General features: G+C 49.6%; 3 protein-coding genes across 3 annotated transcripts; 2 read left to right on the plus strand and 1 right to left on the minus strand.

Annotated features, from left to right (window-relative positions):
- Positions 1–146: 146 nt before the first annotated feature.
- On the plus strand, positions 147–7,696 carry NKRF (NFKB repressing factor). The gene is made up of 3 exons (XM_084294081.1): positions 147–509; positions 3,559–3,680; positions 5,219–7,696. Exons 1-3 carry the CDS (start codon positions 277–279, stop codon positions 7,207–7,209), a joined length of 2,346 nt encoding a protein of 781 aa, XP_084150207.1. The 5' UTR covers positions 147–276; the 3' UTR covers positions 7,210–7,696.
- Positions 7,697–10,937: 3,241 nt separating this feature from the next.
- On the minus strand, positions 10,938–18,568 carry UBE2A (ubiquitin conjugating enzyme E2 A). The gene is made up of 6 exons (XM_084294212.1): positions 18,367–18,568; positions 17,948–18,028; positions 17,823–17,848; positions 13,483–13,572; positions 12,418–12,506; positions 10,938–12,021 (listed from the first exon to the last, which is right to left on the minus strand). Exons 1-6 carry the CDS (start codon positions 18,408–18,410, stop codon positions 11,893–11,895), a joined length of 459 nt encoding a protein of 152 aa, XP_084150338.1. The 5' UTR covers positions 18,411–18,568; the 3' UTR covers positions 10,938–11,892.
- Positions 18,569–18,757: 189 nt separating this feature from the next.
- Positions 18,758–21,565, plus strand: STEEP1 (STING1 ER exit protein 1). Its single transcript, XM_084294005.1, has 7 exons — positions 18,758–18,900; positions 18,979–19,096; positions 19,170–19,211; positions 19,371–19,509; positions 20,031–20,120; positions 20,271–20,363; positions 21,125–21,565. The coding sequence occupies exons 1-7, from the start codon at positions 18,777–18,779 to the stop codon at positions 21,185–21,187; spliced, it is 669 nt and encodes a 222-aa protein (XP_084150131.1). The 5' UTR covers positions 18,758–18,776; the 3' UTR covers positions 21,188–21,565.
- The last annotated feature ends 4,941 nt before the right edge of the window (positions 21,566–26,506 follow it).

A 26,506-nucleotide genomic window follows, 5' to 3' on the forward strand; every position in this document is an offset into this window, starting at 1 on the left:
CTCGCGGCGTCTCGCGCGGCCGTGACGGGCGGCCACGTGACGCGGCGGTAACCGGGGGGCCCCCGCGCGGCGCGAGCGCGGCCGGAGCCGGCGAGGGGGAGGGGGAGGGGCGGGGCCGGGGCCGCACCGGGCCGGGGGTGGGGGGGGGGAGCGCGGGGCCGGGGCCGCACCGGGGCCGTACCGGGACCCCCCCGGCACCCCGCAGCCGGGCCCGGCCCGTGCCGCACGTGGGGCCCGGGCCCGCCCGGTGCCCCGGAGCGCCTCTCGGCCGCGCCCATGCCCGGCGATTGGGCGGCCGAGGCCTCCGGTTCGATGCCGTCGCCGCCGGCAGCGGAGGAGGTGCCCGAGGCGGTGCTGGAGCAGTGGCGGCAGTACCACGAGAGCGAGCGGCAATGGGCGCTGCGCCGCCGCTTCATCCTCCGCCACCTCCGCGGGTATCCCGGGGCCGCCATCGACCAACTGCTGGCACTGTCCGTGCTCTGGGCCAACCACGTCTTCATGGGATGCAGGTCGGTGGGGCGGGGGGGGTCCTGAGGGGACGGGGAGGGGGGCTGAGGTGAAGGGAGGGGGTCCTGAGGTGGGGAGGGGGGGGTCCCTGAGGTAATGAGGGGGGCTCTGAGGTGGAAGGAGGGGGCTGAGGTGAAGGGAGGGGGTCTTGAGGTAATGGGGATGGCTGCTGAGGTAAAGGGGAAGGTTCTGAGGGGAAGGAGGGATATATGAGGTGTTTGGGACTCCTGAGGTGGAGCTGGGGGGAGCCCTGAGGTGAACTTGGCGGTCCCTGAGGTGATGGGGCACTGAGGTAAGGGGGGCACTGAGGTGAGGGGGTCCCTGAGGCGATGGCTCCCCGAGGAGCCCTGTGGCCATGCCCTGGCTGTGACAGGCCCCAGCCCTGCTGTCAGGCCCGTCCCGGCCCCCTGAGCACAGCCCTGGGGGGTTCGGAGAGGACATGGGGCAGGGAGAGGACATGGGGAGCAGCAGAGGAGGAGCAGGGCACTAGGAAAGCACAGGTATATTTTGTATTTTGGAAGTAGGTGTTGGTGTTTTGCTCCTGAGGGCTTTTGAAGCACGTGGCGGGGTGCCTTGTGGCTTAATTGAGAAGAAAGCGTCCCTGCAAGCATAAAGCAGCCCTTAACACCCAGTTTGGTGCTCTCTGAGAGGAACAGGCCAAGCAAGTGGAAGAGGTTTCCCACCTTCACCAGCATCGCTGCTGAGGTGCAGAAACAACCAGCCAGGCTCTGGGGTCGCCAGAAAGCTCACACATCGCGCCTGGCACTTCTGGTGCTGGGGCTGGTGTCCTGCCGGACACGAGGCAGGAGGGACAGCTTCATAACTGCAGTTACTTGTGCAGCAACAGGAGAGGGACCTGTGAGCACTGAAGGGCATGAAGCTTTACTTCTGTTAACATTACTGTCCCAGGGTCTTGTTGGGCAACACAGGTCCAAGCTGACTTCTCTAAGTCTTCTTCTTTTACTTTGTGATCCAAGTACTAAACCATTCTGCTCCGTGAGCATTAAAGTTGACCTTAGTGTTAAAGTAGTTTCAAGTTCTAAAAACTTTAGATTATTCAGATTGAGGGTATCGTTTTCAGACATGGTTTGCTTGGTCTGTGTGTAAGTTTTTATGCTCTCTTAGTGGAGGGCCTTTGTGACGGTGCTTTTGGCAACAGCACTGCTGCAATGTGGACACAGGGCGCTGATAGCAGAAGTGAAGGGCTATATGGCAAGACCTCAAAACATGAAAAATGACCCAAGTTACGCCTGAGAGTGCGCATACTTTCCCTGATGAACCTCTTTAGCAGCAGCTCTCAGGGGAGACACAAGCAATAGGTTTACGCATGCTGTGCAGAGTTGATATCAGTAAGGAGATTTCCCCAAAGCTTGTGTTGTACACAAACCTGCATGCACTGCATGGGCCCAGCGAGCACAGTGCTGCCAGGGAGCAGGTGGGAGCTTTATGCAGAGCTGCTCTGTAAAGTGAATAACTTGAAGGCTGGGAGAGTTCTGTGGTTTTCTCTTTTAAATCTTTTTTTGTATGTATGTGTTTTTTTTTTTTTATCGTTGGTTGTATGACAGCTGAAGACCACCTGCTTATCAGAGTCTTTGCTGATGAAACCTGAGGGAGTGTTCTGTTGGAGGATTGTCTGGAGGACGTCCAGAGGCCTTAGAAAATGTGGTCTGTAGGGAAGCAGTTAAATAACAGCGTGCATTTAGCTTAGAGCTTGCAGGGGAAGCTGAATATGTTCTCGGATGTGTTAGAGGTAGCTGTACCATGGGGGAAATAACCCGTTATGCTGGGATCAGGACAGGGGGTAGCAAACTTAAACCAAAGCGGGCAGACTTCAGTTAGGCATCGGAGGCATGGCGTTCCTCTGCCTCCACGTGCAGCCTGCACGAGGTGAGATTGCAGCAGCCAGGTTAGGCGAACACGTGCTGGGACAGGTCTGCTCTTCCTCTGGCAGAAATCTGAGCCCCGGTGCTTACAGCTGGTTCAGTGGTGGTGTCGCTGGCTGCTGTCTCTTGAAGATGAGCTGCTCGTGGAGCAGGTGCACGGTTGCCTTTTCTCCTTTCTGAGCCCCAGCGCAAAGCTGTCTGAGTCTAGTTTTGTGCCATGTTTGTAAGCTTGCATCAGTTAGAAAGTGTTTTTTTTTTTTTTTATTTTTCTTGCTCAGCTTTAGCCTTGCAAACGGTTTGAAAACGTGACAGATCTTAGAAGTAATGGGATGCTCAGAGGGTCGGGGATGTACAGCCGAGCAGGATGTTTCACAGTGCACGTCCTGCCTCCACGAAGCTGCAGCGGGGTACGTGCTTTGCACAGAGCTTGTGGCAGCCACCTCGCCTCTTTCATGGCTCAGGGATTGAAAACTTTTCATGGACAGCTCCCAAGCTAAAACCGAGTACAGCTTTTTGGAGAGTGGCTGATAAAAGCAGAGGAGTGCCTTTGTCACCTGACAGCTGTGACTTCGGGATTGGTGACGTGCGGGCTGCGGCTGCTGACCTGGGCAGGAACCTCAGTGCTTGGCTCACTGCCCGCTGAGACACTACCTCCTCCATCCCCCTCAGTGATCCTCACAGCCTTGCCAAGTGCTGCATTTAGGCAGATACTGCATATATGTTAAAGTTTTAAACCCCCTGGGTTGGGTGGCTGCTCTGCTTGTTATTCACAGATGGGTTCACTGGGGATGAGGCGACTTGCTCGCAGCTCTCCTGCCCCAGCCTCGCTGTGCTGGTGTCAGGCTTTGGTCAGTGCTCAGGTCCTTTGCTAGTACTGGAGCAGGGTGAGGGGCTCTGTAGGACCATGTTCAGTGTCTCAGACAGCTGTAGTTCTTTTTTTTTTTTTTTTCTTTTTCATAATAAAAGGTCCTGCTTATCGTGCAGGCTGTTTTTAAAAGACGTGTTTTTTTTCTGGCTGACCTGTCTGCCTGGGGTGAGTGCCGGGACCCTCACTGACACAAAGACTCAGGGTGATTTAGGCTCGGGAGCAGGTGCAGGAGGGCTCGGTTTGAGGCCGGGTGCCCCCGCGGGAGCAGTTGTAACGCGCTGTGCTGTTGGATCCACGCAGATACGGCTCGCAGGTGATGGAGAAGGTTCTCAAGATGGCCGAAGGCATCGACATCGGGGAGATGCGGACGTTCGAGCTCGTCCCTTGCAGGAAGCTGAAGAGGCAGCTCTCTCCTTCCGACAGTGAGTACCTTGTCCCTGTCCCTGCTTGGGTGTGCAGACAGTGGGGTGGCGTGGGCCCATAGCAGGCAGGAGAGGGACTGGGCTGTGCTCTGTTGGACTGCAGCCGTTTCCCTTCTCTGCCATATCACAGGTTGTAATTCACGCAGAGGTCTCATTTTGCTTAGGGAATTTTTACTGAAATTGCCATGTAATAGATTTTTGCTAATGATAGCGTTAGGGAGTTGGATCTGTGTCATTAACTAGCTCTGATTGTCCTTTGCTGTAGTGAGGGGTGATGTTGTCACCTGAGATGGGGCTGTATGTGTGTGTGGAGGTATGGAATTCAGCTTTCTGGGTTTGAGGGAGGGCCTGCCTAGAGCCTGGCTGTCAGGACGGGCCTGGAAGAGTCTTGGGTAGCTCAGCCCAGCCCCATGCTCTCAGGAATGGATGTTCCAGCTGTAGCTTTTCCTGTGAAGGAAAAGCAGTGGGCAGAGCGGGCTGGCTGGTCCGCAGCGCCATCCCCAGGCTTCTCTCTAGGCCCTCAGAGCTCCCTGCCCTGTCTTGGGAAGGAGCGGGGTGATCAGAATCATGCAGTCATCTTTTGAGCTTCCCTGCCCCATTTGCAAAATTGAGAACAACACGACGTCCCTCCCATGCTACGTCTGTCCCTTAGGCAGCAGTGCTTTGGGAAGGGGTCTCTGTTGTGTGCTACACACACAGCAAAGAGCTGCTGTGCTGCTGAGGGCCTTTAGATGCTGCTGCAGTGCAGAAATCCAAGCTGAACAAGAAACGTAAACCTTGCTGTAAGTCATCAGCACTGTGACAACCGAAGGATTGAACACATGTAAGAGCTTCGTCACCTCATTGGAGTGCCTGTTTTTGCTGCATGTGAAGTGCTTTTTTCAGCGGCACTGAACTAGGTTACGATAAATGTGCGGTGGTAGCACGATGTTACCTGACCTGCATCACAGCTGTACGCGCTGGCACTGCATCAGGCAGTTTGTTCCAGGGTGCCAAGGTGGCCTTCTGCTCCTCTGCTGAAATCACATCCACGTACCACTTCAGCGTGCGGGGGCTCAATCTTTTGCAGTAGATGCCTTGTGTAGCCGTCTTTTCGAGGTAGAGTCACAGAGTTATCGGCTGTTCTGGCATTTCTGCAGTAGCTGTGTGTACCAGGATGCTGTGCTTCATTCACATCTCTCTTCGTTAAGAAATGAGGTCTGTCAGTAATGTGGATTCACTTCAGAAATGGTTCATTGAGCCATGCTGGGGGGCAGAGCAAGTGATTCAGACCTAAAATCCATGCAGCTAAATGTGTAGAGGCTTTTGTATGATAGTTGTGGATCTGGGGCTATCCCTGAAGTGATCTGCCCACAAATGAATGTTCTGTTTTGATCGGTTGCAAGCATCTCCAGAAGGAAACCTTTTGGTTTGTGGCTAAGGGGGAATCCTGTGTTTGAACCCTGCATGCTCCTCCTGGAGATGGCTCTGTGAAGACGTTGTCTCCCTGTCACAGCACGTATTTATTGATAATCTTGGAATTTTCTTCTACCCCACAGGTCCAGAGCCAGACGAGGTTCCTGAGCCTCCCAAAAAGATGGCCCCAAGGTTCCGGGTGCGACCGCGTTTTGAACCCATCCACTTCGTGACCAGCGCAGAGAAAGACAAGAAGAAGGAGGATCCTCTGGATAACCAAATGCAGGAAGTGAACCAGGAGGCAAATACCAACAGCGTGGCACAGCCAGCTGAGAACTGTACAAATTCTCCCTTAAGGAACGCGCAGGAGGTGGATCCCCAGCTCTCCAACACGGCTGGGCTTGGCTTCGTCAGCCAGCCAGCAGCAGCCAGTAAGGCTGTGAACAGTGTGGACACTACCACAAGTGGCGCGTTGCAGGTTTCTGTTTCTCCTTCAGCTGTCCAGTCTGCGTCAGAGACCTTCCCTCCGTCAGCTATAATGCAGAAGCAGAGCTTTATCGAGAAACTGTCAGCAGCTGTCTGGAAAAACCTTGCTAACCCAGATGCAAACACCGGGACTGAAAAAATTAACTATACGTATCTTCTGACGCGTTCAATTCAGGCCTGCAAGACAAATCCTGAATATATTTATGCTCCTCTGAAAGAAATCGCTCCTGCCGACCTCCCGAAGAGTAAGAAGCTCCTAACGGATGGCTTCGCCTGTGAAGTACGATGTCAGAACGTCTACCTGGCCACCGGTTATGCTGGCAGCAAAAATGGGTCGCGGGACCGAGCTGCGGAGCTGGCAGTCAGGCTGCTGCAGAAGACTGTAGAAGTCAGGGTTGTTCAGCGCAAGTTCAGACACACCTACCACGAAGACCTGGTGGTGTGCGAGGCAGGCGTGAACCGCACGGATTTCCCTCCAGCTCTCAAACCTCACGAGGAGTTTGTGGTGGCCAACAGGGACTGCGTCCCCATGCAGCCTGGTTCTGAGTCTGTGAAAAATTCCCCCAACACCAGCAAACACTGGACTAGTTTTGTCCTCACGGAGAACGCTAGTGATTCGATAGGAATCCTTAACAATTCGGCCTCGTATAATAAAATGTCTGTTGAGTATAAATATGACTTAATGCCCAACCGCATGTGGCGCTGTCGAGTGTATCTACAAGATCACTGCCTAGCCGAGGGATACGGTACCAAGAAGACCAGCAAGCACGCGGCAGCCGACGAGGCCTTGAAGATTTTGCAGAAGACGCAGTCAAATGTAACTGCCATCAAAGTGACGCAGGTTCAGAAGGTGGGCTGCTCCTCGCGGGGTTCCGGAAGGAAGAAGGACCTGAAGGACCTGGTGGTTTACGAGAACTCGGATAACCCGGTGTGCACGCTGAATGACACCGCACAGTTTAACAAGATGACAGTAGAGTACGTCTTTGAAAGGATGACTGGCATGCGATGGAAGTGCAAGGTGCTGCTCGAAAACGAATTCATTGCGGAAGCAGTTGGAGTGAAGAAATCTGTCAAGCATGAGGCAGCAGAGGAAGCTGTGAAAATCCTCAAAAAGACTCAGCCGACTGTTGTTAATAACCTGAAGAAAGGCACCATTGAAGACGTCATCTCTAGAAACGAGATTCAGGGTCGGTCAGCAGAAGAGGCTTTCAAGCAGAAGATCAAAGAAGACAACATTGGGAATCAAATTTTAAGAAAGATGGGCTGGACAGGTGGTGGTCTAGGGAAAGACGGCGAAGGAATCAGAGAGCCTATTTCAGTGAAGGAGCAGTTTAAAAGGGAAGGACTGGGGCTTGATGTGGAAAGGGTAAATAAAATCGCTAAAAGAGACATCGAACAGATCATTCGAAACTATGCACGCTCAGAAAGTCACGTTGACTTGACGTTCTCTACAGAACTGACGAACGACGAGCGGAAGCAGATACATCAGATTGCCCAAAAATATGGTCTTAAGAGTAAATCTCACGGGCAGGGCCATGACAGGTACTTGGTGGTAAGCAGAAAGCGGCGCAAGGAGGATCTCATAGACCAGCTGAAGCAAGAAGGCCAGGTTGGGCATTATGAGCTGATCATGCCTCAGGCAAACTGAGGTTAGGTGTCCGACTTCACTGGTGGGAGTAGCGATGAACTGAAACTTCCTAGACACCCGATGAAAGAAAGATGCTGCATTTTCTTGTTGCGGGATATATTAACATTGAAATCTTTTACCTTGCTCATACAATTTCGGAAATGTTACTAGTCAATTAGGACTGACCGAGTTCTGTTCAAGTGTATTAGCACAGCCCCGAACCAGTAGTGCTATTACTGTATGTCTTTGATATTACTTGCTCCCTCATATTTTAATAGTTTTGTAATAGCAAAAACACACATCCAACCAGAAGGAATTTGACACCATTTAAAATTATAGTTTCCTTATTCTTTTTGTCTGAGAAAGGAAAAGGAAAAAAAAAAAAAAGCTTTTTTTTTTTTTTTTTACGACAACAAAAAATAATGAAAAGCAAAGGAAATGCAGTTTGGAGGAATAAACCTGTATGTAAAGTTGGTATTAATGACAATAAAAATACAGCTTTATTTCTGGAAAAAAAAACAACCACAAGATTTGTCACGTGTTGTGTTGGGGGAAAAAAAAAGTGCGAAAACTGCATTTATTCTTGAGAAACATATCTATGGTACAGTCATGTTTGTCTCTGCTGTGTATGTATGTAGAGGTGTCCTTAACCAGCTTACAGTTCTGTTCACAGGTTCCTACCTTGTGTCTCCCATACTGAAAGTCACTGAAAGCATCTTAGCCGTGAGTGTGTTGAACGTAGGTAATTCCAGTGGATTTTTACTTAACAGCACTGCTTGACACATGTGCAAATGCCACGGTAATGTGTGAAATACAAACCGGGTGGTAAACGCAGAGCCCACGCGTCAGAGATGCTCATGGGGACTGTTGCATAACTTATTTTTTTACTTTGAATATAAGCTGTTTAATCTTGAGCAAAACCAACTCTGTGCCTAATCATTTCTCTGCTCGCTTAATTTAATGTACCTGTGCTTGTGTATGTTGAGGGCAGTTCCTGAGTAAACTGCGTGGTGCTGCTCGGAGGTGTGTGAGCACAGCATCTCACCGGGAGTGTGGAGCGCTCCTCTCCTTGCCTGGGGAGCAGGCTGCAGCGCTGCACCACGCACGGAGCCTCCAGCCTTGGAGGAATGCCTGCTTCATGCCTGGAGATGTGGAGGTCGGGGATTGACCTTGGAAAAGCCAAGTGTAAGATTTGCTCAGAGATGCTGTTCGTTGTTTTTTTCTGTGACCAGTGGGGACGGCTGATGGTTCTGTAGCACAAATACAATCATAATGAAGTATTTCTTCACCTGTTCGCCTGATGGTTTATGTCCCAGTTACAGCTTTTGGTTTTCTGCTTCCCATATTTGCCTCTTCACTCTTTGCATTGTCCTACATCTTTTTTCCACCTCTTACACTGTTTTTTTTTTTTTTTTTAATACTCTTGGCTCTGAGGAGAGGGTGACTGACCCCTGCTGATGAAACAGAAGAGACAGGAGGTGACGTGCAGCTAGAGATGTTTTCATCGCAGCAGTGTGAAAAGGAAGAGGTTGCCCTGGAAGAATTCCAGTTCCAGGTAAGCATCCCCTCCTGTCTTTAACTGGGTGGCTTCAGCACAGCTTCTGTTAGCTTGGGCTTCTGAAATAAGATGCTGTTTTTGAAGAAAAATAATCTGGTAGAAAATTCTGAAAGGGTCCTCTTTTTATTTGTGCACTGCTCCCTCTCCTTCTGAATTCTGCTCCCAGGGAGGCTGGGCTATAGCAGATGGCAGTGTAGGAGTGTGGAAGAAGCCTGGTACTTCCTGGGCAGATATTCCTGCAAGCAGGAGTGCGGCTCCCCCTCCCTAACTCGGTTATCAGCAGGTCTTAAAGCTTGGTGACACCAGGCAGGGTGGTGAGAGCACCAGTGCGGTATTGGGGCTGAAAAATGTCTTTTTGCTGAGCAGTAGGGGGCAGAGGATAACTGTAATGGTACTGTAACAGGTACTGAGCAACAGGGAGTCTGCAAGGTGTCGGTGGTGGTTTTATTCTCTCCTGGGTAGCACCCTGGGCTTTTAGGGCCCGAAGTCTTTGCCCAGTGGGGTAGCGCTGTGCCAGCCCTTTCTGTTGCCTTCCTGCTTGCTGCTGGATGTTTGGCCGGCTGGGCGTCAGCTGTTGGCAGTGAAGAACTGCTGCCTGCTCCAGCTCCTGTTCATGCAGCTTGCTGGAGCCAGCACTGCGTGGTTTAATGTTGAGTTAGTGGATGAAGGACTGGCAGAGGAAAGGAGTAAAGGCGAGGTTCTTGCACCTCTGTGCTCATGTTTCTGGCTGCCTTAGAGTCGAAGCTTTTATTTTAGTGACTAGCAAGACAAACACAAAAATGGAAGGGCTGCTATGAGATCAGAATGACTTGGGCCATTCAGAAAAGCAGAATGAGCTACAGATGGTACTGAGGAAATGGCTACGAGCCTTCATACGCCTTTTGGTTGGCTTTGGTCTTTGCTGGCAGTGGGGCTGTTTTGCACTGGTGTAATTTGGTGTAACCAGATGCTCGTTCTTGACTGGCTCCGACTTGGGCAAGTTGTGCACAGGGAATGCTAAAGAAACTAATTGAGGCAGACTCACTGTGTCTGTAAGAGCCTATCGGGTCTAGTGCATGGAGTTGAATCCTCTCCCTACCTCTCATAGTTTTTTTTGTGGCTGATAAAGCTGCTGGTTCAAGGGTCCAGAAAAGCTACTGTCCTTTAGGAACACTAGCAAGGATTGCTGAGTAGGACTTCAGTGGTGAAAAGCTGTGCTGCGTAAGACAAAAGGCCTTTTCCAGGGGAGAAGTGTTAGCACGGAAGCGTTGGCACAGGAGAAGAGGTGTAAAGCCTGGTAGATATCTTTTGAAGAAGCTGGCAGCTTCTGTCTTACTGGTGGAGTTAAGGCACAGGAGCGGCTTGTGTTGTACGTCATTTTGAATCCTATTCTCTCCTAGACAGGCATGAAATAGAAATATGATTCCCCTAACAATTAGTTATGGAAGGTTTTAAGTTGCTGTTAAAAACTTACGATAGGTTTGTTTTTGTGGGTTTTTGGTGTTTTTTTTTTTTTTTTTTTGTTTTTGTTTTTTTTTTTTTAAACAGCTTACTACTAATAGGAATGGAATGGTCCTGAGCCTTCTGTGTTTTTCTTGATAGGATTTGTGTCTGTTTTTTAATTTCTCTGCTTGCTAGTTGATACTGACCTGTCTTTCCTCCTTTGTTCTCCAGGCCTCCTTGATCTAGCTGGAAGGGCTTATTTGATTTTCTTTGCAAGGTGAATGTAGAGCTTGGCCTGAGCACAACAGGTCCTGCCCAAAAGGTAAGCAAGTATTTTATAGCCTGGGTTGTAGAAATCAACAGCTTCTACCTGACACTTCCTATCATCCCCAGTAAAATAATCACAGTTGTACACCTCTTGCCTATTTATACAATAAGCATTAAGGTTACACTTTTATTTACAAGTTTTGAAAAATGTACAGTTTCTTACATGGGTTACTTGTGCAAAGTTATACTTCTCAACTAACAGACCAATGTGCACACAAAAGACACTGGAACAGTGGACAACACAACTGGAAGGTTTCATCCCACACTGCTGCTTAAGGTACTGTATCCAAATGTACTAACTTAGCCTTACAGAAAAGTGAGTATGGACTTGGAACTGTTTTTTTCAGAGTTGAAAAAAATACTTTCATAAAATGGAAGGAATACTAACTCAAGCATGCAGCAGTAGCTCACGTAAACCACACAATCAACAAAGAACAGGAACTGCAGAGACTACCCCATACTTTATTCAAACTTTCCACAAGGCAAAGTTGGATCCCAAAGAACTTATCTTTCTCAGATAAAGATGAGGGGAAGGAGAAAGACACTGAAAGAGTAACTCCACCTCTGAAACACTTCAGGCTTTACCTCTTCCTGAATTGGGAAAGTCTCTCACTCGGAATACCACAGCTCCACCTGCTTTTGTCCAGTAATGTCAGCAACAAGACTATAGAAACTTATTTAAGCAGTCTCTATAGGCATGTCCTTTAACACACTATTTAAAATAAAAAAACAGGGTTTGTTTCTCACCCTCAGCAAAGATGAAAGTACCACAACTGTAGTGATTTATGTATACCTGTACATAAATCCTGCATGGGAGGTGCAGAAGTGACTAGCATTCCATGGTCTTACTAATTGAATGGCAATTGGTTTAGCTGTTTGTTTTTTTCCATAAGTAAGGAGTTGATAAACCAATACAAATGGGAAACAAGGTTATTTCTTCACTCAGTACTTACAAATGCAGTGGGGTCTAAACCAATGGTAAATGACCAGCCTGGACAGATCAGCACTTTAGTAATATCAGTTAAAAAATGTGTATGTATATAAACATCCCTTTTATCAAGCTACACATAAGCATCACTGTGTATAACACAATTACAATTAAAAGCTTAGTGTACACTACAGAAATGCACAATACTGCCCTAAGACTGGAGAGGGACCACAGAAAATGAATTCAGCATCAGTAATTCTTTTGCAAGTAACCCAAGTACAGTACATTTGACTTCAAAGTGGGTGCTTTCTGATGTCCAAGGAGAAGAAGCTTCAGCAAGGGAGGGTGGCAACAGCACAACAGCTATTCTGCTTTCAAAGTAAATGCAGTGATGCTAGGAGGAAGAAGATGACTCAGACACTTCATGTATTTTCCTCATCACCAGAGTGTTCATTTGCATCATCCTGGGTCAACAATCACGCCAACTCTGTTCTACTATTGCAGAAACCCGTTTTTCATATTCCCGCTTATTCTCTTGGTATAGCTGAGCTGCCTGGCTGTTTGCTGGACTGTTAGGATTTGGCTCATCCAATAGAGACTGTGCAAAAAGAAAAAGACTCTTAGACACATGACAGCACGTAGGGTTTCAGCAACATATTCGTTAAGCTATCCATAGTTCTAGTAGGAGCAGAGAAGTTCAGCTAGCTGTAGGTAAGATACATTGCATTATTCCAGTTGGACATTATTATAAGCTCTCTCTTTACAATGCAGCAGTACCCGAGCAGTGGAATCACTGGATGTACCCCTGCAGTGACCACTGTGTGCCAGTAAATCTGGAATTTACACGTGGTAAGCATTCATACTTTAACAAACATCAACATGTAGCTGCTATACTGGCTATCAGGAACCAAAACACTTTTCCTGAGCTTTTTTTTTTTTTTAAATGTCTAAGCATCCTAATTTCATTCTGTCTTTTCATGCAGTGTTCTTTTACCTGTATGGATGTTAAGATGGAGGAGACATCGTAAGTAGGACTCCAACGATTCTGAAGAATATCCAGACATATACTACCATCTGCATAGACTAGAAAAGGTTCAAGAAGAATGGCTTAAAACAGAAGTTGTACAGCTACTCATTTTTTTTCTTAGTATTGCCTGATCCTAAAAAATCTAGGTACTGACAAACAGTACAGAAACCAGTAGTGTTTGAGACTTAAATCGACCAGACAAGCCTGCACATAGTAAGAGATGCAGCTTGTCACTGGCAGCTGCCTCAAACCCTGCTCATTCTTCAATTGCAAGCTTCTCTGTGACACTGCAACCACCGCTACAGAAAGGATGAAAACCATGAAGAGATTTAAGGCAAAGAATTTATGTAACTCACATGGGAACCAAATCAAGACCACTTCTTTGAAGAGCAATTAACATAAGAGGTTCCCCTGGGAAGTACCTACAGCAGTCAGTGCCTGGTCACCTCTGGTGACAGCTTCTAAAGAACCTTCCCTTGGTGCACTTAGACCACGCATGCTTAACTTGCTACATTTGAAAGTTTCAGGTACTTCTTCACAAAGCTAGTATTTGTTCAGAGACAAGGAACCAACCTTCTAATTACTAAGAGAGAGGCTTAATTAAGTGATCTTACTATTACTGGCTATGGTTGGAAACTAGTACTGCATCTCAAGGTATAGCATGCATACAGGCAGCCATTTCTGGAAAAATAAAAATGATACCAGACAACTGCATTCAGGTCATTTTGATATGCATGCAGTATGTATAGACAAAAGTTGAAGGCACCTGCTATTTAGGTACAAAATATCCTGTCAGGTTTAACAACAGATGGTTGAGAGAACAGACTCAAAAATACTGTGCTGTGTCACCTGAAAGCACAAAGACTGCTCTTACTGCACCCTTAGTCTCAAGCCTGAGCTCTGCTCACACACAGCCCTCATCAAAACCCCACAGAACCACACTGGAATGGTGCTCGCTTATTAAGTAGTCCCTTTCTACAGCACTTAGAGAAAGCTGTAATTAAAATACGTAGATATTGTGTAAGTACTTACCATTTGGATGGAACATTTTAGAGACAAATCTAACAGTAGGTGGTTTGTTAGGATATTCCTCTGTGAATTCTATTGTAAGTTTGAAAGTTCCTGCAGTTGAAAGAGAGATAGGTAACCTTTAGTCAGAATGAATTTACACAAGGGATGAACAAGTACCATTCCTCTGTAAGCACACACCAATATAACTGTGATTGTACATACATGCTGGACGAAAATTACAGCTTGCTCAGTCCTACAGTGCTGCTTCTCTCTGCAAAGAGTTCCTCCCTAACTTACTGCTAAAAAAGGCTTAAATTTCAAGGAAATATATATATTTTTAAATCGACTGCTCCCATCATGAGATCATTTTGTAAAAAAGCAGTATTGCAAGCAACATTCATGTTGGAAATTTTAAAAACCACAATCTGATCATCTATACTTCATGTTCAATGGTCGCCTTTTGAGTACGGTTCATTAAGAGGGGTCAGAAAACTGTATTCAGTCAAATATAATATATAAAATAAATACAGAAAACTGTATTCAATTAAGTCCCAATCCAACTGATCTAACAGCCCGCATCAATGTAAGTTATTTTAGCCCTTCTCCTTAGGCTACACTAATCAAAAAATCAGAAGTCTGTCAACTAACCTGCCTGGCTCTGGCATCAAGGGAGCAGGCACTGCTAGTGAGTCCCATCAGTAACCAAGGCGCTCCACCCTTCCCGTACCATCATGTCAGACCACCTAAGCCTGGCTATGTTGTGTGAGAAATACCTGGGGCACCCCTGTACCACCACACAGCTCTCCTGCAGTACAAATGCACCTTACAGGAACAGCTATACCAAGCTGCCACAGCAGATCTACCACTCCTTTTTTCTCCCCCTTAAGGATTTCAATTTCTTTTCCTTTTTTCCCCAATCAGTAAGGGTCTCGAGTATTTCCCAGGGGCTCCTTCCTTTGTAAGGACAAAAACCACAGCATTGAGTTACAAGAAATGAAGGTCACTGCTTTGACATTCCCGTTTGCATATGAAGACAGAGTACAGATGCTTCAGAGCTTTCTGTACAGCAGTGGAAAGTCTCTGTCCTAAAAATAAGTTTTTGCATGTTTGTTTTTTTATTAGCAGCCTACCAACATGGGAGCACAGGGCTAGCAGCATACAATCTCCCTGTAAAACAAGAACAGCAGTTTTCTAAACAGCAGAAATCCTAAATAAGTGCAAGTCTGCAATGGGGCTTTCTAGTTTTACTCCTGCTCATCCAGAGGCAAAGAAGCAGATTTGAGATCAGCTTGAAATCAAACCCTGGAAAGATTGCAACAACTTCGCCAGCTGCAAACATCTTCCCAGGACTACCTGTTCTTCCCAACACAGTGACAGTCCCAGGCAACGCGAGCACTTTCGAATCAAGTACTGGGAGAACTCCCAGCGCTCTCCATCCCAGCTCCAGCTCTCAGTAGCCTCTTTATGCGCTACTAAAGCAGGCACTTCTGTGGGAGAGTGACTAAGCAAGCAGTAGGCTGGAGAAAACCATCAGATAATAGAGTTCAACAAGCACACTCCAGAAGATGTTATTTTAGAACACTGACTGAAGTGGGAGCAGAGGGGACAGATCAGATAGCCAAAGAAGAGTATTGAGGGCAGCCTGCTCTCAGAATCCATTTAAAGCTACTAAAAGAAAGGGAAGCCACCTGTCCCAGCAGGGGCACGACAGCATTACTTTTACACAAACCTGAGCTAGAGAGCTTCCAGCTGGCACATCTCCCCACTCAGATTCTCAAGGCAAGACCCAGAGAAGCAGTGGCCCTGTAGAAGAGCCCCCACTTTATGCACTGAAATCCACATTCCTTAGGTGAGGAACAAGCCATCTGGAGGGCCAACGGTCTGCTGTCTGTTCTAGCTGCCTGCCTGATGGCAGAGAGGCAGGGCACTACGTTAGCTGTTAGTGAACTCTCCTCTCGAGCCAGAAACCCCGCACTAACAACAACATCGTAATTCAGTTTCAGAGGAACAGGACTGAAGGACTGGGGAAACCTGGGCTTCCATCAGTGGCAGCGTTACCACGTTACGTGCCACAAGCACAGAGATTCTGGGAAACACGGTGAAGGGTAGGATAAATGTCCCTGAGGTCCTACTGCAGACACCTGCAATTGAATCCTCTTAAACCAGAAGATGGAAGGTAGGCTGCTGATCTAAATTAGTAGTTGCTCCAAGGCCGAGTCAGCCTGCACACCAAGATGTGAAAACACCCTCTGAAGTCTGGGGGTGGAGGGAACGGAGGGCTGTTGGCAGCATTCTTCCGCACAGCAAGCAAGCAGATGTGCTCGAGCCTAGGGATTTCAGTTCAGACAAAGCTACAAAGCCTCAGAAGCTGACAGTGGAAAAGGGCCTCACCACAATGAGAATGAAGAACTGTAATTCCCACACTGTTGAGATTATTACACCTCGATTACAACTAAATCTTTTCACCATCTACTTTCACAAGAATTAAGGTATCTGAAGTCCAACAGTGTCACTGGGGACTGACAGAGACTGAACACGAGAACACAGAGTGACTTCTGAAGGATACTGCCCGGCAAGAGGCTTCCCAAGGAGGGTTACGGAACCCCAGCAGGGGTCTGAACAAAGAACAGCTCAATGCTGTTAGATGAAAGGTTCCTTGGTTTTACCTACATGAAGCTTAACCGGATCCTAACTGCGCTGCCATGAGTCCTGTCACCGGAGGGGAAAGCACAGCGCCGGCACCCCTAGCCCCGTATCTCCAGGCTGCACTCAGCCCATGGTTATCTGGCACGATGTAAGGTATGTCCCAGCAAGACAGAGATAAGCATACCCCGCAACACAATGCATTATCTGTTTTCCTGAGCGTGCACTGTGAAAAACACACACTCTGCTACAAAGAGAGCAATCCATCATGCACCAGGACTGTGTAATTAGATCAACCAAAGCAGGAGGACAGCAGAGGCAGACTCAAGCAGTCGTTTGAACTTCAGGCTGCTGCGAGCACAAGGTGCCCCAAGTATCCTAGATAAAGGCACAACAGTGCCACACAGGAAAGCACAGACACAATCAGAACGTCAGGGCTCTCTGAAACAGTCTCCAGCTACATGGAAATATATGGAAAACAGCCCTCACAGCATCTGTTAACCTCACACTGCGCTGGAAGAGCCTGAACACGGAAACAACCTGCATTTCACCATGCTGCAAGGAGAGGGCTTCCTGCCTCCAAAGAGCAGAGCACCGAAAGCCTAGGCAGCTCCGGCAACCCTTCACTGAAGTTTAAAGGAGCCCTTAATCCCAAGTTTTTGAGATAATAAAATACATTTATTTGATCTACCTATTCTACAGTCAGTGTTACAGAATATTCAAGTTCCAAACATTAGTCTTCTAGAAGAGCTACCCTACCAAATTCCTTAACTAATCTCTTGAAAAAAAAGTAACTGCCTGAAGTATCTAAAATACACAAAAACTTCACAGAAAACATCTGGCATTTGCAGGCATACCTACAGGTGCTACCTCCAAGGATAAACAGAGACAAAGTAGTTAGCCAAGACCAACGTAACAGTTACGGAGTTTTTCTTATACTTTTGCCATGAGTCACTGAGATCTAGGATTAATTATAGCCTGCACTGAAAGTATCTTAAAAAATGCATCACTGATTTCAGTTGGACGGCATTTCATGTCTAACAAGTTCTCACAGAGCTGCTGAAGGATTCACCATAACCCCAAACAGGCACTAGCTGGACACAGCTGTGCTACAAGGACCCATTTAGCCAGCTTTAGAAGTTAAGAAGCCCTTTTAATCTTCAACCCCAAACGACACCCGTTGTAGTGCAGTGAAGTAGATGTCAAGAACAAAAAAGAATTCTGCTCTGGACTTCCTCAAACATCCGACCTGTTTCCTTAAGCGGCTGACTCACATGGGGATTTGTGAAGCACTTTCAGTATCAGAAAAACAAAAACAAAAATGGAATTCAAATAATTTGGAATGACAGCACTTCTGCCCCAGGTTTGACATCGCTCCAAACAGCAGGATCCCCAGAAACACCACCTGGGACTCAACAGAAACCTTAATAAGGCTAAATTAGACCCCAGATCCCCATGTTTAGCAATCAGAAACAAGCCCTGATGTGTTTTTTTTTGCGTGTTTCTGTAATCCAGCCTAGCGACAGACCTCACCCCTCCTCAGGTCAAGGAAGAAAGCCGGGTTTGGTGGGCGGTGGGTACGGGGGCGTGCAGGCGGCCACCCGCCCTCCTCCCTCCCGTGTCCCCCGGCCACCACCTGTTGCCAGCGCCCCCCCCCCAAAGCCCCGGGGCAGGACGCAGCCCCCCGGGGCAGCACGGAGCCCCCCGGCCTCACTCACCGTCCTCGAAGGGGGTCCCTTCGGGCCTGCGGGAGGGAAGCAGAGCACAGCGTTACCGCGGGCCGACCGGTCCCGGGGGGGAGGGGGGGGGGGGGAGCCCCGCCGCCGCCCCCGGCCCCACTCACCCGAAGATGACGGCGTTCCACACCATGATGTTGTTCTCAGAAGGGGCTCCGCTGACGCCGGCCGGGGGGTCCTCCTGCAGCCTGCGGGCACAGCCGGGCCTCAGCGCCGGGTCCGCACCCCCCCCCCCCCCCGCCGTCCCCTCAGAGCCGCCCCCCCCCCCCTCCGCTCCCCCCCGCTCCTCCCCCGCCCCTACGCACTCGGCGTAGCCCCGGCAGGTAGCCGCCCGCCGCTGCGCAAACGGCGTAACCCGCAGGCGGGCGGCGCGGCCCGGCGCTACGCAATCTGCGGAGCGCGCCCTGCCCCGCCGCCATGTTGCGCTGCCCCCTCCTCCGCCGCCGGCCGGGCGCGGCGCCCCTCGGCCTCCACAACCCCCCCCCCCCCTTCCCCGCGCCGCCGCCGCCGCCGCCGCCCCCGCTACCTCTTGAAGTCCCGCATGAGGCGCCGACGGGCCGGGGTGGACATGGCGGCCGCCCCTTACGAATCGCTCATACACGGCCGCGGGCAGCGCGGGGCGCCCGGCAGCGGCGGCAGCGGGAGGCTCGGGCTGAGGCGGCGGCCGGGAACGATCGCGGCCGCTACCACTGCGGGGGGGAAATGGGGGGGGGAGGGCGGTGAGCGTGGGCTGCGCCGATCGCTGCGCTGCCGCCGGGCGCTCCCGGCACGTACCAAGCGCCGCGGGGGGGGGTGGGGGGGCGGGGGGGAGAGAGAGGGAGGAGCCGGATGCTGCGGGGGCGCCGCGCAGTGGCCACGCCCCCTCTGTGAGGTGACCACGCCCCCTCGCGGTGAGGTGGCCCCGCCCACGGCGCCGAGGCCCCGCCCCCCGGCGCCATGCCGAAGGTGGTGTCGCGCTCCGTGGTGTGCTCCGACACCCGCGACCGCGAGGAGTACGACGACGGCGAGAAACCGCTGCACGTCTACTACTGCCTGTGCGGGCAGATGGTGCTCGTGCTGGGTGAGCGGGGCGCGGGGGGGGCGGGCGGGGGGCGGGTAGGGGGCGGGCAGGGCCCCCCCTGACGGCGTGGTGCCGCAGACTGCCAGCTGGAGAAGCTGCCGATGAGGCCGCGGGACCGCGCCCGGGTGATGGACGCCGCCAAGCACGCGCACAAGTTCTGCAACGCCGAGGAGGAGGAGAGCGTCTTCCTGCGCAGGTGGGGGGCCGGGGGGGTGCCGGGGGGCTGCGGTGCGCCCCGCTCAGCCGCTCAGCCCCCTCTGTGCCCCCAGGCCCGAAGGCATAGAGCGGCAGTTCAGGAAGAAGTGCGGCAAGTACGAGATGCTTCACCCTCTTATAGTACCCTTCATCCCTTAATTTTTGCTCCTGCGTGGCGGTGGCTGTCCCTTAGCATTTTTCACACCCTGCCCACTAGGTAGCTGTAGGAGGCCAGGACGCGCGTTTTCTCGCACACAGATGTGTTTCTATTCCAGGTGTGGACTGCTGCTCTTCTATCAACACCAGCAGAAGAATGCTCCGGTGACGTTCATCGTTGATGGTGCTGTGGTCAAGTTTGGGCAGGGCTTTGGGAAAACAAACATCTATACGCAGAAGCAAGAACCTCCCAAAAAGGTAACCTGCTTTAGAGCACTAAAAAGGCTGTCTGGGCTTTTCAAAGAGGTGTGAGTAAAATCAAATAACAGGGGAGGAAAGAAAAAAAAGAAGAGGAAGAGAAGGACCTGTAAACAGTGACTCAGTTGTGCATCTTCTCCCTGTCTGTTTGCCTTAAGTTTATGATGCAAGAGGTCGCTGGAGCTTGGAGTCCTAGCACTATAAAGCAAAACAAATTTGGCAGTCTGGACTTTGCCTTATTTTGGGGCTCAGTTACCAGAAAGTTTCCATTTGTAAATAGATCAGGCTGGTAATCTGAACGGTGATTCTCAAAATCTGGCTAATCCACTGCGTGTCAGAGAGTTTGCCTCTGATGATGACAGCTCTAAGCTCAGAAATCGCTGGGGATACTTCTGTGCCAAATACAGAGTTCAGCAAATCTTTATGACTTGTATGAGCAGTCTTAAAAGCTTTGGAGGAGAAATAGCCCCTAGTGGCACAACTCTTCCCGGGCTTGACAAAATACTTTGCTTCTTACCTAGGTGATGATGACCAAACGGACCAAAGACATGGGCAAGTTCAGTTCTGTCACGGTCTCCACAATTGATGAAGAGGAGGAAGAGATCGAAGCAGTGAGTTTTCTCTGCCCTTGGTGGCAGTCCTGGGACAACTGCCCAGCCCATAGCTGGCCACCGATCAGAGCCGATGGTCGTCTCACCGTTGGGATGAGATGTTGATGCTTTAGGGTTTGCTGTTGCAATGGGGCACTGTGTGTGTTGCAGAGGGAGATTGCAGACTCCTACGCGCAGAACGCAAAAGTGATCGAGAAACAGCTGGAGCGGAAGGGAATGAGCAAAAGAAGGCTACAGGAGTTGGTGAGTGCTTTGTACAGAGTTGAACACAAGTCTCAGAGATCTGTTAGCTTTGCACACAAGCTATCTGGCTGGTCAGACTATGACCAGTGCATGGCACAGTCATGTGTAACAAGTAGCTTTGGGAGGACCATTCTTCCTTTACAGGTTGGGTAGAGATTTTTTTCTACCCTCCTTGAACGTAAAATCATATGCAATTACCTATAGAGCTAACTGAAGAGCAGACAGCAGAGATTTTGCAGGGAGACCTCCCATGGCCTGTTAGACAAGGAGCATGGGAGCCATGCTGAAGCTTTGTCACTCAGGGCACCCTTAACGCCGTGCTCTCAAGCCTGCTCGACAGAGCAGGTCTCTGCCAGGAGGTATCAGGGCAAACTAACACCGTAGTGGAGGACGTGCCAGCTCAGCTGCTGCCTTCTTCAAGGGTGCCTTGAAGAATTAACAGCAAGAACGTTACAGCTGATCTCACCTGCTGTGACAGGATAGTAGGAGATGGGGGGGGGAGGAGAGAAAAACGTGCAGCATCCACCTTAGGATAGAAGGTGTGAAATTGTGTTGTGTGCAGTTACTTTGGGGCTTTTTATAACTTTAAAGGTAGTGCTCCCTTTTGGTACCACAGGGGAGGAGAGGCAGAAAAAGGCTTGAACTACTCTTGCTTCTGTGTGAGAGGCTTGCAGTGGTCAGATAAGAAGGGCAGACTTCACTGGAGCACTGAAAGGAAACATTTCCAGACATTATTTAATTGTGTCATTTTTCTTCATCAGGCTGAGTTGGAAGCCAAGAAAGCGAAGATGAAAGGAACTCTGATTGATAACCAGTTCAAATAAAGCACTCTACGTCTGCTCTGTATTTGGAGACAGGTGAAAACTACCAGGAACTTCAGCGGATTTGTTCCCAAAGACCTTGTTCAAGAGCAGTGTGCTGCAGCCAGGTTGGAGGATGAGTACCCCTCTGGTGTAGGCGATGCTCTCCTGCCAATTTTATTAACTCAAATAGCACTGGGGACTTTGCTGAAACTGCTTTTCTGCACAATGGCAAGCAGTTCCAGACAGAATATTTAGTTTTCAGAAAATCTTTGCTCGATGCCTTTGTGAGTTCAGTGCACCTTTACATATCTTTTTATTTTGAGAATTTTCAAATGTGTAAGACACCCATAAATGTACTGGAAGATAGGACAATTGTACAACAAAGAGATTGTTACAAAAGTAAGCTATGTTCATGTTGTTCATTTGGATATTTTTAAAATGTGTTCAAAACCTGCAGCATCCTCAGAGAGGTGCTATTTCAACACAGGTTAGAATGACTGATGCACGGTTTGGGGATCAGGCTGCTTCTCACCCTGAGCAGCAGAGAGGCTGTCACAGGCAGTCAGCGCAAGCTTGGCTGGAGGTCTTAGTCCCTGGTGAACATTGGAAAGCTGCAGTTGTACAGAATTACACTGCCCGTTACAAGAACATGAAATCAACCCTATTTTAAGCTACTGAAAACAAAACCTGCCCAGTATTACACCACTAATGAGTACAAATATATAGCTGGAAACTACTGTGATGATTGCTGATCGTTTAAGGTAGAATACATTTGCATCTCTGTTCTGCAAAACAGTAGTTGCAGGTGTAAAACACGGAGAAGAAAACTTGTGAATGCATTGACCATTAAGGACTTGGACAAAGACAACAGTAAGAATCTATATAAAATGCATTGTTTGGGAAATACTACTTTGTATACCACACATGATGTAACTACACTTCACCCTGTGTCATCCCCATGTCAGTGTTGCTCTATGTGGGATTAAATGTCATGTTATAGATTTGAACTAAAATACTTCTCCTAGGGTGTGTTTACTCTCCTGAATATGGTAACAACCTGTGAGCAGTGTGTACGATGCTTCATTTCTCACAGTTCTTATGAAGGACTTCCTATAATCAGTATACATTTTCCATCTGCCTTTATAACCTTAACTGGGAAATGGGTCTGCTTAGATGAAGGACACGTGCCTCTTCCCTTGGAAAATTAATGTGTGAGGGAGGGAAGGAGCTGGCAGCCTGGGTGGGATGTGTTGGTCAGTGCTGGAAGGCAGAAGTCTGGGTGCTGATTAATGCTAGGATGGGGAAACACATACTCAAGTTAACTCGAGCAGTGCTGATCTTGTGCAGAGCTGATCTTCAGCTAATCTGAAGCCTGTTTCTAGAGCCCTCATGAAGTGTTGGGTGCCTAACAGCTGGGAAGTCCTGGACAAAGGAGTGGGAACGCCTCCTTTACACAAAACCCTTTTCTAAGTGCGGTAGCACAGTCCAGCCAGGTGAGGGCCTTAGGGCTCCCGAGGAGCAGCCCAAATCCCTAAATAACCTCAAGTCAGCCTCCCTCCAAGGAAATATTTCTCCCTGGACCTCTGGAAAGGGCAGAAGACATCCATCATTTATACACAATGTACTGCTGAATTCACCTGCCCGTTCCTCTGAAACTAGGTGTACTTAATGGCGAACACCTGTATTCAATTTTCTTTAGAAGTTTTATTGAAATTCCAAGTAAGAGCCAAAAATGGAATATAGCTTAGAAGTTTGAAAAGCGATTTTGAAAATGTGATGTCTGATTGGATGCAGACTTAATCCCCAGGTGTCATAAAGGATGAAATGCGGTCCTGCTCCAAGAGACACCAAGACCAAGCGCCCATTCCAGACTAGTGTGACTTGTGTGCCTTCCTCTGGAAACACCAAAGATCAACGCTCAAGTGTGGTGTTGGCCTGGTACTAAGTCTACCACATACCTGCCAGGGTTTTGGTAGCCTTAAAAATGGGGTGCAAGTCCAGGTGGGGTTAGGAGTGGAGAAAAAGCCTGTTGGAGTGGGACTGCCAAAGCCAGGCAGGCAGGAGAAAAAAAAAGAAGAAAAACAAAAAAAACAGCAAGGAACCTGTTAAATAAAGACACAGCTGCAGATCTTGGGCTAAGGATCAGCCAACAGTTAGGTAAAGCTTACAGTTAGGGTTAAGGTTGAGAGGGACAAAACACGGGGCTTCAGCTGAAGTGGGGCTGTAAAGGGGTGGCCAGCAGGGCTGGAACATCTCTGCAATTTGATAAGGCACAAAGAAATACGGTAAGCATGCTGCTCAGCACAAGTTGGCCAAAGTAGCTATTACAACCATCACCAACTTCTCCAGCTGCAAATCTCAAGCCCTGAGGCAGTGTTAACAGCACAGCAAAAGCACTTTTTCTCACTTTTAGAATACCAGCCTGTGCACAGCGAGTGTTTGTTTCATTCTTGTAATTAGAGAGCTGCCTAGTTCATCTCAGGACTCTCATGGACTCGGTCAGAAAGGGGAATGTATTCTGCCAAGCTTGCCAGCTCTTTTATATTTTTAATACGCTCTAATTATGCAGTGTGTGGCTGAAACATCTACAAAACAGACTCTGACATGATACATTATTTAGCGTGTATTTCTCACCATGCTTAACTAGCCGTAGGTCACAACAATTTAAATCAAGTTGGGGTTTTCATTTCTAGCTCTAAGTTAAAAGATGTTATCTGACAACTGCAACAGGAAGCAGGGGCTCCGAGTTGAAGTGCTCGATTTAAAACAAAACGTCTTGTTACAAATAAAACTAGTTATTCTGTAAAGTTTCTTACACCCTGGCAGGAACTGGTTAAGCTGCAGTGTTCAGACCAAAGGTCAGATCTTGTGTTTCCATAAAGAACAACCTTAATTTTTATATCTCTTTAAATAGAGGTGAGTAATTTTTTTTTCTCTTGCTGAGCTTGTATGTAAGAACTTGTCCGGATGTGGCGGTAATGCAAAGCAAAGCAGCATGTGAATTAAAAGTGGAGGAGGAAATCTACTCCAAAAATAATGTCACACACAGCCAGTCCTACCTTAATGTGTTTCATGGGTTAGTCCATTCCAATTTCCAAGAGCGTTAGGAACAACACGGTCTGAATTGCCGTGTCAGGGTAATTCCATGCATAGCATTGCTGCCTTATTCCCCATAACCTTTAAAAAAAAACAAAAAACCAACAACAAAATCCACACACAGCTTGTAAACATCGAACAGAAGCAGTAACCAGAAATCCCTGATGTTGATTGCAGTTGGAAATGGAGGCGATGCAGCGTCCCCCTGCTGCTACCCCACGCACAGGGGCAGCCCAGGAGTGCTGGGCAGGGCTCCAACAAACAGCACCCGCCGGGGCCAGGCGCCTGTTAAACATTGCTGGAGCTCTTCACGCGCTCCTGCAGTGGTGAAAGGGTAACCCAGGTGAGCTGGCACAGAGGTACTCAGCTCCCCAGCTCCATGTGCAGCCTCATGGGGTGATGCCACTCAAAAATGTTCAAAGCTCAGCCTCAAAGCACGAAGGAGGTAAATGTTTCTGGCCAGCTATTACAGCTCGCCCTGGGCTGTGCGGGTCCTGGTGTACAGACAGCTCGCTTTGACTCCCTGGGCTATTGCAGTGGCTATTAATAAACACAGCAACTTTTTTCGGTGCCTGACAAGGCAAGCAGCTGGGGAACAGTGCTGACAGACCAGCCTGAGCCCAACCAGGCACAGCTTATGCCAGTGCTATCCAAAAGGCCCATCAGGCTGCATACAGGCAGGCCCACAGCCCAGGCCAGCCCTGCCACTATTTCATCTGCACCCAGCTGCTGCTACGCATATCAAAGTCCGACCTGCTTGTAACTTCTGTCCCCAGCACACTGGGTTTTGGGTGGACGTCAAGGGATCGATTTACCCTGCGTCCTCTCCCCTCTCCAGCTGTGGCCAGGCCAGGCCATGCAGGAGCTACTCCAAACATTTAGCACCACTCGGCACCTGCCCCGGCCCCTGGCAAATATTTAACACCACCCCGTGCCCAGCCTGCCTGCGTCAACAGCTCGTAAGCTGGGGATTTACAGCCGGGAGCTGCCGCCAGTGGGGCTGGGAGGAAAGCGGCACCACGGGAGCTCGCCCACCACAAACGCCAGCAAAGGTGCAGCCCCTGAGGAGCAGAGCATGACCTGAGGGACGGTCGATCCTCCTCACAGGAAAATTGTGTTTAAAAAGAAAACCCCCCACAATAACAAAGCCCCTACTTCTTCAAAGATGCGTTCCTGTAGCAGGCAGGCACAGCAACAAGCCCCTGGCCCCCAGCCCACACTACTTGCTGAGGCACCAGAGGTGCCCCATGCTGCCGGCCTGTGCTCCCAGCACGGGAGGAAAGCCTTCAGAAAGACTCTTTAAATCCAGGAGAGCTCAGCAGCAGGTGGCGATAACCTCTGAGAGCCCTTAATTAATTGTGTTTGCACAGCCTGCCGGGGCCCAGCACGGTGCCCGCAGCTGGTGGCACGGCTCTGCTGCTCACGGGGAAAGCTCCAGCCCATTTTGTTCCTGCCACAGGTAGTGGGGAGAGCTCAACCACGGGAGCCCAAGGATGGTTGAAAAGCAGCAGCCGAGGCTCTTGAGGACTTGCAGCCTCTCTGGCATCCGCAGAGCCCCGTGCCAACCTGTGCCACTGTCCCCAGCCACAAAGTCGCTCAGCCATTCTCACCGACCTGACCGTGCTGGCTGCGGGCGGCCAGCACCGCGCTTACACCCAGCTGCCCCGGTTCCATCTCAGCAGTAACAACAGCTCCTGCCCTTTGGCACGCAAGCACGTGTCTACCTGCCTCGGACAGCAGCTGAGATCAGTTTCAGTGATTAACTGTTTCCAGCAGATCTAAGCAGCCAGAGGACCAAAGAAAAGAGGCAGCGAGGAATCGCCCACTGTTGGCCTGGTGCTGGCTGCACGCAAACCAGCAGCTGTGCTCAGGCAGCTCACAGACCCCAAGAAGTCTGGGTAAAGGCCAAACCACACACACTGGGAGCCTCATTTTCCCCATACTGCCCCAGCAGCACAGAGGAATTTCCTCCCTCCTCCAGATTTGGGGCTGGGAAAAGTTCAGCTTTCAGGGGGTAAGCGATGGGTCTGGAGAGCTGGCTCGCTGCCTGCTGAACCCCGCAAGGCCACAGGAACCACCTTCTACATCCCAGTGGCACAGCACCTCCGTGCAAAGGTGAATCTAGCCAGGGGCTTTAAAGAAAGAGCAGCAATTACCTGCGCTTATTTTCTCTGGCTGGGTTTTAACATGTCCAAGTAGGGAGTTCAGTTTCTAAGCCAGAGCATGTGATGCCAGCTCTTCTCT

The sequence above is a fragment of the Netta rufina genome (genome assembly GCF_964035555.1).
Source record: "Netta rufina genome assembly, chromosome: 12".
Classification (NCBI taxonomy): Eukaryota; Metazoa; Chordata; class Aves; order Anseriformes; family Anatidae; genus Netta; species Netta rufina.

Coding starts and splice junctions, on each gene's coding strand:
- STEEP1 (XM_084294005.1), top strand. CDS start 18,777: ATGCCGAAGGTGGTGTCGCGCTCCGTGGTGTGCTCCGACACCCGCGAC. Junction 19,097..19,169: donor GAGAGCGTCTTCCTGCGCAG/GTGGGGGGCCGG, acceptor CTGTGCCCCCAG/GCCCGAAGGCATAGAGCGGC. Junction 20,364..21,124: donor AAAGAAGGCTACAGGAGTTG/GTGAGTGCTTTG, acceptor TTTCTTCATCAG/GCTGAGTTGGAAGCCAAGAA.
- UBE2A (XM_084294212.1), bottom strand. CDS start 18,410: ATGTCCACCCCGGCCCGTCGGCGCCTCATGCGGGACTTCAAGAG. Junction 18,029..18,366: donor CTCATGCGGGACTTCAAGAG/GTAGCGGGGGCG, acceptor CTGTGCCCGCAG/GCTGCAGGAGGACCCCCCGG. Junction 12,022..12,417: donor CCATCTTAACATCCATACAG/GTAAAAGAACAC, acceptor CTTTTTGCACAG/TCTCTATTGGATGAGCCAAA.
- NKRF (XM_084294081.1), top strand. CDS start 277: ATGCCCGGCGATTGGGCGGCCGAGGCCTCCGGTTCGATGCCGTCGCCG. Junction 510..3,558: donor CACGTCTTCATGGGATGCAG/GTCGGTGGGGCG, acceptor GGATCCACGCAG/ATACGGCTCGCAGGTGATGG. Junction 3,681..5,218: donor GCAGCTCTCTCCTTCCGACA/GTGAGTACCTTG, acceptor TCTACCCCACAG/GTCCAGAGCCAGACGAGGTT.